The 17,196-nt window shown below is 40.9% G+C and overlaps 1 protein-coding gene across 3 annotated transcripts in view; it reads right to left on the bottom strand.

The window, feature by feature from the left end:
* Positions 1-1,725, bottom strand: part of EEIG2 (EEIG family member 2) — a 74,734-nt gene extending 73,009 nt beyond the window's left edge. Inside the window, exon 1 of one of the 3 annotated variants that reach the window (XM_064488786.1) lies at positions 1,527-1,725. In XM_064488786.1, coding sequence (XP_064344856.1) covers positions 1,527-1,666 — 140 coding nt within the window. In that variant the 5' untranslated portion in view covers positions 1,667-1,725. The remainder of the gene's footprint in view (positions 1-1,526) is intronic. The other 2 variants (XM_010975883.3, XM_010975882.3) reach the window with 2 other exon arrangements.
* Between the last annotated feature and the right edge of the window lie 15,471 nt (positions 1,726-17,196).

The raw sequence follows: 17,196 nt of genomic DNA, 5'->3' as shown, positions 1-17,196 counted from the left end.
TAAATGATTCCTGCAACTGATTTGTTAAGAAGCAAGCCAAACCAATCTGAGGGGGAAAGGAGGTAGTAGGGAAGTGCCCTGACCACCAGGTGTCACCACTAGCCCGGAAGAGTTGGTCTAACGGCTAGAAGTGAGGGGTGGGACTCTGCGGCAGGACAGCGTAAGACTGTTCTTTGCATCTACCCAACATTCAAGAATTGGCTTTGGCTTTCAACACCGTAAGAGCTGGTACAATATTTGTTGCACCATTCTCAGCTACATTGTTCTTTTACCACTGTGTTGAAAATGTCTGTAATAATAACTACTTAGATAAATAGCCACAGATTTGTCATCATAGTTTAATCGTTACAACTATCCTCAGACACCATTTTTTAAATTCTGAGACTCAGTATTGCTTCATACTTCCTTTGCTTTGGTCAACTAAACATTTATACTTTCTGGATTCCATAAACTTCAATACTGCCACCGCGGACAATTTTCCTGTCCCAGTTCTACAACCCACGGGCATTATTTCCTTTACATTATTAATGGGTGTGACAAAAGGAAAGCAGAATATTTTTTCAGGGTAAAAATAAAGTCCACTGAAAAGTACATTTCAGCAAAATAAGCATTAACCATGCGCCTTATTCCTTGATCTCAGAAACTTAGAAGTTCACTTTTAAAAATTCTGCAAATCTTCTATTTTCTTAAGGAACATTTACCCTAGGGTAGATCTGTTAATCTACAAAAAGCCCTGAAATGACTCCAAGAACAATACCACTCCTGACTTCATTCTCAACCTGCCAATGACTTTCCCTAAGAGTGCCCAGGGGCTCATTTCAAAATGAGGGCTGGGTCCGGGCTCTCTTTCTGGTTCTAAGTCCTCCACACTGAGAGCCACTAGCGGCCACTTCAAGACGGGTAATTCTGTGAGCGTTGGGGCGTAACTGGACACGCAGCTCTGAGAGGAGGCACAGGCTTCTGTCCCGCCTGCCAGGGAACAACTGACTCAAGTTAAGCCTGACCAGGCCTACCCCGGCCGCATCCTAGGCTCCCGAGCCCCCGGGAACAGGGAGGAAAAGAGCTAAGCACAGGCTTCTGTTTAGAGTGGGCGCTCTTGGAACTCGAGCAGTTTGGGTTATTTTTGTTTTAACAAGAGCTCGAATTCCACTTCGCATTTCACAAATATGGAAAGGTCTGAAAAGAAACCAGAAGCATCCTCTCTCTTCTGACCATCGCTCCCATTCCTAGCCAATTTAGGAGGGAAGAGCCGGTATCAGGAACCATCTGGAATCAGGAGCGCAGGTGGCAAACCCAGCCGAGAAGAACCCATTTGCGAAGCACTTTGTGCAGATCGATACATTCCTGACCGATTTCAGACTGGTCCCTAGAGAAAGAAGAGCTCACGGGGCTGGCCGCCCTCCTGGAGCAAATGGGCCACGGAAAGAGATGCTGCTCATCCAACAAGCCCCTGCCGGGCAGGCGAGGGCGCAGCTGCTCGGAAGCAGCGAGCGGCGCGGCGCGGCGCGGCGCGGCGGGCGGCTTACCTGGGGGACTCGGCGGTGAAGCTGCCGCCGTCCAGCAGCCGCATCTTGCAGAAGAGGACCCCATTGACGAAGGGCACCGAGGAGAGCTCCTCGAGCTCGAAGTCCACCTTAAACTTAAACTTCTTCTTCTTCATCATCATGAGAGCCAGCCGCCGGCGAGCCGGGTGCAGGGGCGGCCCCAAGGGGCGCGCGGGCCGGCGCCGCCGCTTCAACTCAGCCGAGCCCCGGGCCCGCCCAGCCCCATGGCCGGGGCCGCGAGCTGCGCGCGGGGGCGCGGCCGCGGGGCGCCGCGGGCCGGCCGGGGCGGGGGTCGGGGCCGGGGCCGCCGCCTCCTCTCGCAGCAGCCCGGGCGGGAGCGCGGCGGCGGCCGCGGCGCAGACGCCGCCCGCGCACGGGGAGCGGTCGTGCTGCAGCTCGCCTGAGCGGTGGGCGCCCTTTCGGTGTGCAGCTCGCCGCTGCCGCCGCCCGTCTGGCAGTGGGAGAGGCGTAGCTCGGAGAACCGCCGCTGCCACCGCCGCCTCAGCGCCGCCTCAGCGCCGCTGGGCTCGGGGCGCCCCCAGCGGCGGCGGCCGGCAGCGCCTCGGCGGGCGGAAGCGGGGGGGCGGGCGAGGAAAAATTCGGGGCGGGCGGGCGCTTCGTCGCGAAACTGCCCCCGCGACGGCAATTAGGGCGTCACGCCTCTCTGGGGTTAAAAAAAGGCAAATCCTTCCAAAAAGGAACTTCCTTCTACAGCTTCCTCTCGGCCCTTCTTTCAGTTTTTGCCCCACCTCCTTTCTTCCCCTCCCTCTCCAATGATATTTTTTCCCTTGGGTTTGAGAGTCATGGGTTAATAGGGGAATCAGAATCTCCACGACGTTGTTTTCGTCAAATTGAAATCCAAAAACGAAAATATCTCTTACGTGCTTTAAATTCACGAGCCTTCTAATATAAAACAAGGAGGAGGCAGGAAAAAGAAAAGGGATTGAACTGTGTTGAGGACCCAGGTACTGTACTGCTACAGGCGTTTTCTCTGGTTTATACTTTAATGCCTGTCATCCAGGATAAAAGAGTACAGAAGGGATTAAAATAATACTTTCCCTTCTAAAATTTGGCTGCCCATACCGAGAACTGGAAAAAAAAATTAGTCTCCATAGATGCACAGCAATTACCTGCTCTCTATAGGCATGTATATGCTGTTACAAATGTATGTTGCCTGCTTGGTTACATAACGTTCGTGTTTTCAGTCTGTTATACCCAAACATGCCCTTGCAGGAATCTCTGAAAGGCTGCCATTGAAGAGATTCCCGTTCTCAGTTCACTCATTTATTCCTTCCTTCATTCATACAAAAATATTCTTAATCGCCTAAAATGTCAGTCACTGTCTAGACTCAGTGATTAAAAGACAGACAGACAGACACACACACACACACACACTCTCTCTCTCTCTCTGACCTCAAGAATTTTAAGATCTAGTGAGAGAGACATAGGTAAATTTGTCATCAAAAGCCAAAACCTAGCATTTGTGTTTAGAATAAAGAAGCAATTTGTCTCGAACTCAGAAGAGGAAGTAATTAATTTAAGTTAACCAGTGTTCTGAGTTTCAAAGACTGAATAGGATTTGGGACAAAGTGGGGGGTGGGGGAAGGGGAGTATCTTACATCTACTGGAGGACACAAGTAGGTAAGCAGGCAGTGGCGGTACAGTGTGACATTGAACTCTGTCTACGTATGACCGTGGGTGAGTAGAGGCTGCTGTGGGAATGTAATGCATCTAACTAGGATAAATCGGGTTGTGGAAGACTTTCTGGGGTAGGTGACATTTGAGCTTATGTCTGAATGGTGAGAGTGGGGGTGGGCAGCAGTTTCCAGGAAGAATGTACAAAGGCTCAGAGGAAGAGAGACCACGTTGCAAGAGGAACTGAAAGTAGTTCAGTCTGGCTGCAACTTAGAGTAGGGTGTGGTGACAGGGATATAATAGGGAGCCATTGAAGTTTTAAAACAGAGGAATCATATACTCAGATTTGAAGTATATAAAGATCTCCAGCATCAGTAAAACTGAAGGAAGAATCTAGTATTCTTTTTTAGTTGATTATTAAACACTGTGTTTGAGTCAAGTTCCAGGCAAGAAACAGACATCATACTCAAAGTGTTTAAATGAGGAAATTTTAATGAAAGGACTCTTTACAGAACTGAGGGCAAAGTAAGGAACCCACAGTCTGGTAAGGAGTTGAAAAGAGGGGGATAAATATCCTGACCTCTCTCAGCTCCTGCTCTCTGATCTGCTGGTATCTCCCATGATCTAAAACCAACCAAAGTCGGAGGACATGGGAACCTGGAAGATGCAGTTTATAGAGGATGGCCTCCTGAGGCACAGGGTAAGGTGCAGAATTGTGGAGAGTGATGGAGTTTAGGGAACAGAAAGCTACCAGCACACACCTGTTCAGTCAGGGTTCACTGTAGAAACCTGAAACCACTCTAGCTATTTCAAAAAGAAGAGTATCAGTCAGGCAATTTTGTGCTTCTGAAATTCTTAGAAGGGCTGGTGGAATAGAAGTCAACAGACTATTGAATTCAAGTCATGTCATTTGTGGTAAACATTACCAGGTGCCACTAATATCTGGTCCTCTTTTACTTCTGGTCATATGGGAGCTCACATTTCTGGATCCCCTTGTAGTTCTGTAGGGCCATGTGACTAGCTCTAGCCAATAAAATGTGAGAAGTCATGTGTCATTTCCAGGATAACAGAGTGACAAGCCTTTGAGCAGTTCTCCAGCCTTTCTCTTCCCTGCTACAATAGTCGTGGAGGAAACCTTATGTTAAGATGTAGTAGCCACAAGATTCAAGAATCCCAGATCACTGAGTCCACACCTGGAGAACTGCCCACACCTGCAGTAAACTTTGTTCCTCTGACATACAACATTGTATTAGTCCAAGATGTACAACATAATATAACATTGTATTAGTCCAGGATGTACAACATAATGATTTGATATAGGTATACATTGTGAAATGATTGCCATAATAATAAGTTTAAATGTGTTTTTCACCCTATGGTCTAAGATGGCTGCTCAAGCTCCAGCCATTTCTCAGTTCCAGCCAGCAAGAAGATGGAAGGACGAAAGGTGTGCTCAGAAGGAAGAAAAGTATGCTCCCTCCCTTTAAGAACACTTCCTGAAAGATGCACACTCCACTTTTACTTAAATTCCATCAGCCAATAGAATCAGAAGTGATGGCACCAAGTCCAGGTCTGACCCATAAAACCTCCCACGTGTGATCCTCCCTCTCTTCTGGCATCTGCTGGTTGGAATTGGAAGTCAAGGGAAACTTTTGAAGTTACTTGTTGAAGATGACAGAGCTTGTGTGAGCCTGGATCCCTAGGTGACTGTATGGCAAAGGGTTATTCCTTTGCTCCTCCACCCCTAACCAGGAATGCTTACACTGGACTGTTACATGAGCAAGAAACAAACTTTCACTGTGCAAGAAACAAATTTTCACCATGACCTTTTGAGGTGTTTGACACGACAGCTAGCATTACCTGAACTCAGAGGTTGTTGCTAAAGTAGAGTGCTATTGCAAAAATCTAAAACTAGTCAGGCAGGCAGTATAAAACAAAAGAACTATTATTAGGAGCTGGAAAATGGAAACGAGTGACAAGACATTTGGTGAGAGAGTTGCTGGTGATAATTTAGAAGGCAAATAAGGTGCCTACAAAGCCCATAGCTCTAGGAGAGGTTGGAAAATGGAATGTTAGTAGGTTATGTTTACTAGCTGTGTTTAGCAAGATATTAGAAAAATGAGATTAGCCCATGCAATAATAAGCAGGTTTGCAAACATAAATAAGGAGGAATATAGAGACTACAGCAATCTGGAGACTCAAGGGATTGGAAAAATAGACTGCTCTATACTTCAAAGAATAGGAAATAAAATTGAAAAAGCTTTTGAGCAACAGGGGCCCACTAAAACTCAACGATGCAACAAAGATTAGATTTAGGGTGTGGCCTTCATATTTGAGTTTGATAGCCCTTAAGCTGAGAGGAAGAGAAGCATGGAGTGAAAAAGCAAAGAAATAAATTAGGATCAAGACTTATCTCTAGGAAAGAACTTTAGTATTGCTGGCATATGGAACTGACTGGATGCAAATAGATCAGAAGTCTTTCAGTATTGCTAAAGAAATCATGAGCCTGTGTTAAAAGCTGTACTTTCCACAAGGAAGGCATGATTCCTGACACCCAACTTCATATGTGAGCTTAGAGGAAAAACTTCCAGAGGTCATAGTCAGTGACCCCAGAGGACTATGTACAAGGGGAAAGTGATTGGTTCCCTGCAGAAAGGAGACATGAGGTCTAGCCTAGGAGCCTCCCCCACTGCCAGGTCAGGGTCGTCACACTGACTCCAGGCAGAATTTCATCTTTGCAGTGGGCCAGGATCTCCCTTTCTCCCTGTTCCCACCTGGGAATACCGACTGTAAAACGTGATCATTATTATATGTAGGGTGTGACTGGGGAAGATATCTTATTAGTCCACTTACGGTGAGACTCTCATCCTTGGCACTGTTGACATGTTGGACCAGACAGTTCTTTGGGGTGGGGGGTGGGGATTTCATGTGCATTGTACAACGTTTAGCAGTGTCCCTGGCCTCTGCCCACTAGATGCCAGTAGCATCTTCCTCCTTCCCTCTCTTGACAACCAAAAATGTCTCCAGATCTTGCCTAGTGTTTCCTGGGGGACAAAATCACCATTGGTTGAGAATCACTAGGTCACAAGATGATGTGGAGTTATATCCAGACCTGATGGAGAAGCCTGTGTGGTTACCTGGCGACCCTGTACTTTGAACTTGATGAAGTAACTGGTGAGATTTAGGTTATCTCTCATGGGGAGGGGGTGAGTGTTGTATTTGGGGGAAAAGGGTGAAATGGATATTTGATGCCCAAATGGTGGGACTATGGCAAAGAGTGCTAGGTCATCACTAAACCTGTTTTCTCTCCTTCCTGAGTACACAGATTATATTTTTCAGTCTCCTTTGCAATTAGGTGTCACTACAAGACTGAGTTCCAGCCAATGAAATGTGCACATTTTCCAGGCCTGGTCCATAAACACTTCCTGCATGGATTCTTTCATTCTTCCCCCATCTGATGGCTGGACATTGATGTTAAGATGGTCTTGGAAGCCAGGTATTGATGAGAAAGCCTCTGCCAGCCTGGCTCTTTCTATTGGCAGCTTATAGCAGAGTCCCTCACTTACTCTCCCAAACCCAGTGACCAGGATATTGGTCTGTGAGCTGAGTGAGAAATTAGCATTTAATTTTTTGTGTGTGATTTTTTAAATTTTTTATTGAGTTATAGTCATTTTACACTGTTGTGTCAAATTCCAGTGTAGAGCACAATTTTTCAATTATACATGAACATACATATATTCATTGCCCCTTTTTTTCTCTGTGAACTACCACAAGATCTTGTATATATTTCCCTGTGCTATACAGTATAATCTTGTTTATCTATTCTACATATGCCTGCCAGTATCTACAAATTTTGAACTCCCACCCCACCCCACCGGCAACCACAAGTTTGTATTCTATGTCTGTGAGTCTGTTTCTGTTTTATATTTATGTTCTTTTTTTTTTTTTTTTTTTTAGATTCCACATATGAGCGATGTCATATGGTATTTTTCTTTCTCTTTCTGGCTTACTTCACTTAGAATGACATTCTCCAGGGACATCCATGTTGCTGCAAATGGCATTATGTTGTCATTTTTATGGCCGAATAGTATTCCATTGTATAAATATACCACATCTTCTTTATCCAGTCATCTGTTGATGGACATTTAGGCTGTTTCCATGTCTTGGCTATTGTAAATTGTGCTGCTATGAACATTGGGGTGCAGGTGTCTTTTTGAAGTAGGGTTCCTTCTGGATATGTGCCCAAGAGCGGGATTCCTGGGTCATATGGTAAGTCTATTAGCAGCTTATGGCAGAGTCCCTTACTTACTCTCCCAAACCCAGTGACCAGGATATTGGTCTGTGAGCTGAGTGAGAAATTAGCATTTAATTTTTTGTGTGTGATTTTTAAAAATTATTTTTTAAAATTGTGGTAAAATACATATAACAATATTTACCATCTTAACCATTTTTAAGTGTACAGTTATGTGATATGAATACATTCAGATTGTTGTGCAACCATTACCATCATTCATCTACAGAACTTTTCCATCATCCCAAACTGAAACTCTTTACCCATAAACAGTATCTCCCCACACTCCTGTCCCCCCAGTCCTTGGCCACCACCATTCTACTTCCTGTCTGCATGAATTTGACTCTTCTAGGTACCTCATATGAATGGAATCATACAGTATTTGTCCTTTGATGAGTGGCTTATTTCACTTAAGCATTTAATTTTTAGAAACTCTGAATTTGGTGTGTGTTTGTTGTACCAGCTAGTATTACATACGATATACTCTGTGTAGAACAGAGTAGATCCTTAAATAAATGTTTGCTGAATGAATGAATATTCAGCTATTGTTGTTAATTTGAAACACTTATTTGGGATAGTATGGTGCATTTAATTTATAGATTTATATTGTTTTATAGTTACATAAAAGTTATAAGGCCTAATTTTATGTTTAACATACATTTATGAAAACTTATAACAATTTAAATTAACCTGGGGTGTCCATGTCTTTTTTTTTCTATATGTTATTCATTTTGAGGAAGCACTCCTATACTGGGTTTTTGCAAAAGCATATATTCTAAGAATGGTAAAACAAATACTTGCCTTAATTTTCCATTGCCTAAAGCCAAACTATACTAGTGTTATTGAAGCATGATTATAGGAGAATGATATAGGAGTTTGAATAATAACAGTCCCAGCCAAGCAAAATCTTTTAAATTTCACATCAAAGGAATTATGGCAATAAACACACACCCTCCTTTTTTGGTTCTATGGTTAAGTAAGAACATTATTGATACCTAAGTACTGACATTTAATTGTCTTGAATACTAGTCTGCCTGGTGGAAAGATAAAGACTTTCAATGAAAGAATCAGATTACTTTCTGAGGTGCCTCCTTTAGTTCTAAAACTTGACCTCATCACTACTTCTTTTTTACCTTTTTAAATTTTTCTGTGGAAAGATAGCCAAGTGCCTGTGTGTTCTGAAAAACAAATACTAGATTGTCCACTTTTCTATTAGAAACCACAATGTTTATTCAACAACTTATTCCCAGTCAAGACGCAACTAGAGTGGATTAAGAAGGGTTCTTTCACTGAGCAAGTGTGGTAGCCTAAGTGCTCTAGACTGATAGCATCTGGGGGATCCTTAAATTCCAGCTCGGTCCTTCGGTTCCTTGTCTCCTTCATAGTCTAATGTTAGGGCAGTGATGGGAATGATTACTTCCTCACCTCTTTATAATTATTCCTATCAGGCAGAACTAGCTTTTTCTTTCCAGAGGACACTAAATTCTGATTTCATAAATAAATACATTATGGACGTTGTTTCTCAAGAGCATTTTAGAAATTACTTGTGCTCTTAAAAAGAAGGTGAGAAAATCATTTAAGAACTCAAATCAAATCAACCTTGAATCCCAGATCTGAAAAAGCCTGATTAATTTGATTTAGATCCAAATAATTTCTATAAATTAGTAAGCCAAAGAGGAATACTTTAAAGAAAACAAACCAAAAAGCAACCATTAAACCAGAACCTATTCTATGCATTTTCTAATTAAATTGGCACGAGACCAGAGTGCTATGATGTTTTGTTTAGCTAGACATCTGGAAAGCATTTTTAAAATTAGTGTTATTTTATCCTTTTACACCAGAGGTACAGAACTTTCAGGTACATTTTTTTGACCTGTTTCATTTTTTGTTCATAAAACATGCAAATTGATCAATTACAATCCAAAAATTAAATAGCTTCTATGGCAATCATAAGATAAAGGCCATGCTTCCCATAATATTGCAAGCCCGAAGTTAGGGCTATGCACAACTGAAATTCTGAAATGAATCAGAGTAATGACTTACCAACAATGAACAGTGATTTAGGAGTTTCAGGTTTTAATCCCAGTTCTGCTTCTGATGGCTTAATTTTGAGCAGATGACAACTTCCCTGAGCTCATTTTCTTCTACGAAGTGAAGGACTTAGTCTAGGCCAGCACAGTCCCATAGAACTTTCTGCAATGATAGAAATATTCTGCTCTGTTCAATATGGTAATCACTAGCCACATGTAGTCACACATATGGCTGGTATGATTAAGGAACTGAATTTTAAATCTTATTTAATTATAAGTAATTTAAATAGCTACATGTGGCTAATGGCTGCCATGTTGGATGGCAGAGTTCTAGACTCACCCTCACTCACTTGCAAGCATCTGAATGCCTATAATCTGCCAGACATCAGGCTACCTGGGGAAGGTGGGGCATCACAATGTCTTTGCCTTCAAGGAGTTAACATGGAGAAAAGCTAAATAAATACTTGCTAATACATGTACTTCAATAAACATATGCAAAAAGCACTGTGTGCTCATAGAGGAAATGATTTAGGCAAATCATTTCTAAGATCCTCTCCAGCTCTAAAATAATATTAATTAAACTCAGCAAATATTTACTGAGCACCTATTTTCTGTCCAGCTATTATTGGCTTGATTTCTGAGTACAGCATTATCACTCAGAGGTAGCACCTGATGAATACTTATTAGCACTCTTATTTTGTAGATTCATTCATTCAATATTAAGTGTTTCTCTATGTACTAAGCTCTTTGCTGGGCATGTATGAAAAAAAATTGATGATGTTTTAAAGGTGATCTCAGAAGTTCAGAATAAAACAAAACAGACGTTGACTCTATTTTTCAGAAAATAAATTACCAGGTGATAGGTTTGGTTGCATTTGGACTTACAGTGTTTCAGTTCAACTCAACTTTATATTTATTGGTCTAAATATGAATTGATGGTTTTTCAAATGTTATTTCAACTACCTAAAGGCAAATCAGCAGCATTGACTAGTGTTAATAATAAAGAAAGTAGAAATGAAAGGATTAGGCATGCTTGTCCATTAAAAACTACTCATAAATTTTGCAATAGAATATATCAGTTAGAATAAATACTTTGAGAAGATATTTTTTAAGGAATATTATATTATTACCTAGACAAATATCGACTCCTTTCCAATGTTCTTTTTTCTGGCATCTAGCTATAATATCGTCTAGTATTTTTTTGTGCATTAGATCATGTCTTCTTTTACATGAAACTCTTATATGTCTTAAATGCCTCTTTTTTATTGGATAGAAACATATTTATTTCTCCAACGTTTGTTTAGCGGACCAGTATGCAACTATTTAATTGGAGGATACAAAAGCAAGTAAGAATTGGATCTGCTCACGGAGTTGAGAGGAGGGCAAATAAAATAGAAGAAAGTTGAGAAAGGGGCATTTACGTAACTACCAGAGGACCTCAGAGGAGGTCATTACTTCCACAGGAGACATTAGAGAAGGCTTTATGGAGGATGTGGCATAGAGCTAGATCTCGAGCCTTGAAGGAAGTGTTGGATCTGCAAATGCAGAGAAGGAAGGAAAAGCCACTTCTGACTTGAGCCGAGGGGGAGAGGCGGGAGAGTGCAAAGTTAGGAAGAAAGCCTGAGTTGAAACAAAGGAAAAAGTAGCTATGAAAAAGCAGCTATGAAAAAGAGTAGAAGAAAACCAGGTTGGAAGCATACATTGTGGCCAAGATCCAGTTTTAAATGCTAGGCGGGGTGGTCTAGACATTCTTTTGTAGCTTGTGAGGCATTTGAGGAAGGGAATGAAAAATCAGAGTTGTTCATTAGGATCATTAATCTGACAGGAGTATTTAAGATAGATTGGGCTAGGGAAAAGCTAATGCAGGGGCCAGTTAGAAGGCTGGTTATTACAGCAGTGCAGACAATAGGTTCTAAGGCTCTGAATTAGGATATTAGCAGAGCCATTAGAGAACACTCCGGAGAGGTTATTGTAAAGCTAGAATCAATAGGCCCTGGCAACTTATTGCATATGGTGATAGAATAAGGGAAGTAGTAAAAAACAAACAAATGACTCCAATATTATAAACCTTCATGACAGAGAGAATGGTAGTACTTTAAGCAAATTTAGGGAATGAAGGATTAAGATTAATATAGAAAATATGCTTTTGTAAGGAAGGAATATATTTACATTATATTCTGGATATTTATTTATTCAATTCACTTTAACTGATGCCAGTGATGAAAATGTGAAGTGCACTAGGGGATATCTTGAATTTTGCACTATGATAATAGTGAGTGTCCAGTTTATTATATTCAGTGTTGTCTCTTTTATTACTTAAGTATGTTCTCGGACTGATGATTTGGAGAAATGCCTCTTGTAACCTTAATCCGACCTTCTGGGTTAGCCAAGTGTCTGAGGTATATAGATTTTTCACTGTGTTCAAAATCTTTAACCAAGGAGATTCTTAAAATAGTACAAAAGATCTTTTATCTTTAACAACAACAACAAAAAACACCCATCCTTGGATGGACTTGATTTAAGCTTTTAGCTTAATATTCTTTGAACACTTAAACTCAGGGACTTTCTAGATTAAATCTGATGTAGTTAATGTATTTCAGATAAATAGCCTATAGACAATTACTGTCATTATCATGACTAATGCAATCAAATATAATTTCCCAGTTGGAAAGTAATTTTTATTTGTACAGTCTTTCTAAGAATAAATATTCAAGTTTTAGCAGAATTGGTCAAGATTCAAAAATCTCTTTTAAGGTTTAATTGTTTTACTAGATTACTTACTTTCTAAATAAGTGGATAGAGAAGATCTGTTATGAAAAGTGAGTCCATTTATAACAGAAATTGTTCTAAGCAGTATCTTACTCCTTATCTGTGGTTTTTCATTTTCAATATGAAAAGAATTACAGTAGGAATATACAGTGGGCCTATTTAGATTTTAATCTGATACTTTTAATGCTATATTTAACTTCACTCATTTTAAATTCTCATTTAAATCTTAAGAGCTGTAAAAAGTCTTTTTTTTTTTTTTTTTTTTTTTTTTTGAGAGAGAGAAAGAGAGGAAAGAAAAGATGGGAAGTTGCTTTGTGGGAACAAGAAGACTGTTCTATGTTACATGCTTGACAAGTCAGTTTGGCCAAAGAAGATTGTGTCAAAATCTCACCCTGATGATTTCATTATGAAGCCAAAAAAAGCCAAAAAACAAAAACAAAAACAAAAAAACCAAACCCAGAGTAATAATGTGGATGATAAAAAATAAAAGAAAAATTTTTTTCCAATGACATGTAGGAAAGGAAACTGAGGTAAATGCACAAACAACTGATTTAAAAGCAAGTTTTATCAAAGTTATCCAGTTATGTGCTTCAATTTTTGGCTTTATCTTTGGAGCAGACTTGATTTTTTAACACGTATCAAGCACCTTCATTTGTGGAACCCCTTTTTTTTTGGCCAAATATATGGGTCTTGTACTAGTTTGATGAGCCTGGGCTAGAGTAAGAGTGATGGTGCCGACTCCCAGATAGAAGCTGTTAGTAAAAGGGGGATAGAGTGGTTATGTGGTGTAGAAGGGGCAAGGGCAGGAGGAAGGGGCAAGGGCAGGAGGAAGGGGCGCCCATCTGGCTGCTGATTAGAGTAGCGTTCGGTACTGAAGAATACAGGTGTGCTTTAACTTTATACTGATGTGTTCTTGAAAAGATGTATATAACTGATTTTTGGTTGTTGATCAAATCTGAACGGCTATATTTCTGGAATTCCTCTACTTTCATTTCTGATTGATCTTTAATTTGCAGAGGTTTCTAAGACTTTAATTCTAAATTTCTCTGCTACTTCTCACCTCTCACGTAGTCAAGCCCTGCTCTGTTAATCCTAATACATGTTTATTGGTTATGATTTTTAAAATTCCTTTATAGTACAAAAAATGTCCATTTTCTCTACCTTATCAATTTAAGCCTTCTGAATCTGTATTTCTGTTATTCCATATATTTGCTGATATTGTTACTGTTGTTCCATAATAATAAAATTCCATAACAATAATATCAACTTTCATTGAGCATTTACTATGTACTGGGCATTGTTCTAATCTAATATACATATTAGACTTTCATATATTCACTTATTTAAACCTCTCCAATGAGGTAGATATTATTCTTCCATTTTACAGATAAAGAAACTGAGGCACAGGGAGAATAAGCAACTTTCTCAAGGTTACACAGTCAGTAAGTTGCAGAACCTCTGTATACCAGGGTTTCCTAAATGAGGTTTCACAACTATAATTGAGTCAAACTTGGAAGGCTTTATGCCTGGAAGTGGTCTTTTTCTGCTTACATCCCACTGGCAGGAACTCAGTCACATGGCTGTATCTAACTGCAGGGGAGGATGGGAAATGCAACCCAGTTGTATGCCCAGGAGGAAAATAGAAATGCTTTGGCAAATAGGGTAGCAGCCTCTGATCATACGCCACAAATTAGTAAACACACAATTATATAACTTGTGATACATGCTGTAAAGTAAAATAGTATATATGAGTGAGAATAATCGTTTGGCGGCAGGGAGTATTTCTGAAAAGTCCTCTGTGATGAAGTAATAATTAAACTGAGACCTGAGAAATGAGAAGACAAAGTGGTAGGAGAAAGAACATTCTAGGTACTTACGAAGGCTCTGAGGTAGGAAAGCTTGGAGAATCCAAGGAACTGCAAGCGCAGAGTGACTGAGCCCAGGTAAGAGGCGGGAGATGGGGCTGGAGGGGCAGGCAGGGTTGGAGGGGAGACAGGGCTGGAGAGGCAGGCAAGGCCACTCACACAGCCAGCGCTCCATAGAACATGCGAAGGAGTTAGTATTTGATCCTGATGGTGATGGAAAAATGTGATATGGACTTTTTATTGACGTATAGTCTATTTACAATGTGCCAATTTCTGGTGCACAGCTTAATGTTTCAGTCATCCATATACATACATGTATTCATTTTCATATTATTTTTCTGAACAGGACTCTTTCTGACTTTCAGCTGAGGTCCCAATTATCCCCACATTCCAACGTGAAGTGTTGAAATCAGATCATCAATCGCAGAATCACAAAGAAGGTGTAAAAATCCAGTTCCGTGGGTCCTTACTCCCCTGCCCATCTTAAGGCTATTCAAGTGCTGAACTGAAGGGGATGAGGAGCCAGTCGAGATTTGGAAGATTCTCATGGAAGGAATCTTCGATGTGTCATGCGTCTTCCCTACACCCACGGGAGGCTGTGGGACAGGTGTTTCTACTTCATCTCGGGCCTAGTGAGGGAGGCTTTAGGGAGAAAACATGGAGAATGTGACCTGCATCCTCTGGATTCCGTGGGACACAGAAATACCTGGAAAAGTTTACTGGCATTAGAAAAGGAATTGCATTTGGAAAGTAACTTTAATCCCTTCACTTGGCAGCAATATATGCCTGGAGTCATTTGAAAAGGATCAAGCCCAAGAAGGCTGCTGCCTAAACCAGACAACCTCAGCAGAAAGAGGCTGGAGTCACGCCATCAGATTCAGAGGCTGCGAGTGGGGTAGGGGTGTAAGTCTCCAGCTAAGGTAGAGGCTTTGCCTGCTTCAAGGAAGCTGCGGTCAGATGAACCCACAGAGAAATAGCCAAGGTGCTCATAAAAACAACCCTGAGAGCTGTTTGAGATATACAAAGGTTAACCACTATATATAAAAATAGATTAAAAACCCAAATTTCTTCCGTATAGCACAGACAACTATTTTCAATATCTTGTAATAACCTTTAATGAAAAAGAATATGAAAACAAATATATGTATGTATATGCATGACTGGGACATTATACTGTACACCAAAAATTGACACGTTGTAACTGACTATACATCAAAAAAAAAAAAAAAATCCAGAGAGCAAGAGTCAGTTTTAAATACCACCACAACCAGAGAACACCAATGCTAGACTACATCTATGCCCAGCAAACAAGAACTTTCCTGATGTCTCTTCTGTCTCTGGCTCCTCCACCCCCACCTGGCCCAAGGCCAGCTGAGAGAATGAAGAGGAAAAGGGCAGAAGGAGAGGAGCAGATTGGCTGGGTGGTAGGTGGAAGCACTAACTGTAATGAAATTCAGATTTTGACCACCACAGTGGAGTGGGCATTTTTATTATTGAAATAGGACTACTTCGTACTAAAGAGAAGAATTTTTATTAACTGAGCGTTCCGAAACAGTCAAGGGACTTCTATGAACTAGGAAAGAGCCTGTCCTGTAGAGCAGATTTGATCAGGCTTTTGGGAAGGAAAGAATAAAGTTGTCTTCTGTTCTTAAGAGAAGAGTTTCTGGTTCTCGTGAAAATTACATGTTTTAAACATTCACACTGGCTGCTGAGTGGACATAATATCAGAGGATGACAGGTGTAATTGAGGAGCATGAGTTAGGAGCCTACTGCTGGCTTCTCCACTTCCTAGAGGTGTGACTTTGGGCAAGTCACTTAACTTCTTTGTGCATGCTTCCTCATCCTAAAGTGGTGATGTACTAGAATGCCCTAGAGGGTTGTTGAGAGGAATAAATGAGCTAGGATAGGTAAAGTGCTTAGAGAAGTGTCTGATCTGTAGTAAGTATTATGAAGTGTTTGCTACTATTTTCACTTTAAAATTATTGTAACAGCCCAACTGAGAGATAGTGGTGACTAGGAATATGTTTAACTCGAGAGCGTGAAAAGGTTCACGATATATTTTAGAGTTATAGTCAAGGACTTTGAGGGGATGATTGGATATGGAGAGTAAAGTTGAGGGAGAGGCAAGAATTGCTCCTGGGGTTCTAGCTTGGACACCTGGATGGAACTGAGATTCCTGAGATTGAGGACAGAAATTGTATATAGGCTTAGTAGAGATTCTTGGTTACTGATGCTTTAAAAGTTTACATTTTAATAGCACAGAAAGATGTGGGCATCACAGGATTTTTTTTCCCCTGAAATTTAAAGTACTCTAAAAGCAAAGTCACCTTCTGATCCTTGGTCCCACTGTTTTAGAAAATGGGAGGGGGGTGGGTAAATATTTATGTCATAATATGGTTTTTCTTTCAAGAACCAAGAATGACCTCAACAGGCAATCAAATTTTGTATAATAAACGTTGTTACAAAAAAATGGCATAATAGTAACACTTCTAAAACTAGCACTGTCATCTTTGATAGACGTCCTCCAAAATTTAATTGTCCTATGTGTAATAAACTTAATAAGCTACAGAACAAATTTACCCAGTAGAGGCTGCACATACAGTTTTCTGACCTTTTTCCCCAAAAGCACGCACACAAATGCACAGCGCTTATTGGTTTAAATGTCTTGAATGGCTTGTCACCTTCCCTTTGCTTTGGCTGCAGTAAGTTGATCTTTAACCAGGGTAACAGCAAGATTCCCATCCGAAAGACAAATTGTGGAGATAAAAGAACACTTTGTTCTTTGGTATTAACTCCTTAGGTCTCCCCCACTCCCCTCCACCCCTAAAACACAATCAGTGTCGAGAACCCGAGAACCGAATTTCTCTTTTGCCTGAGGTCTTGCCAGAAGCTGTCTTTATCACCCCCTCTAGGCTGGCTAGTGATTGGAAGAATACTAGTATCCAATACTGGGGCTGACCACTGAATAAGGGCCACTTTTAGTTCCAGCCCTCGAGTTCTGAAGGACCCTGTATAGAGATGCGTAGCCCCTCATCATCAGAACCTTCCTCCCAGGTCTCCTT

This window comes from Camelus dromedarius, chromosome 9, assembly GCF_036321535.1.
Source record: "Camelus dromedarius isolate mCamDro1 chromosome 9, mCamDro1.pat, whole genome shotgun sequence".
Classification (NCBI taxonomy): Eukaryota; Metazoa; Chordata; class Mammalia; order Artiodactyla; family Camelidae; genus Camelus; species Camelus dromedarius.
This window is presented reverse-complemented; position numbering and strand designations above follow the sequence as displayed.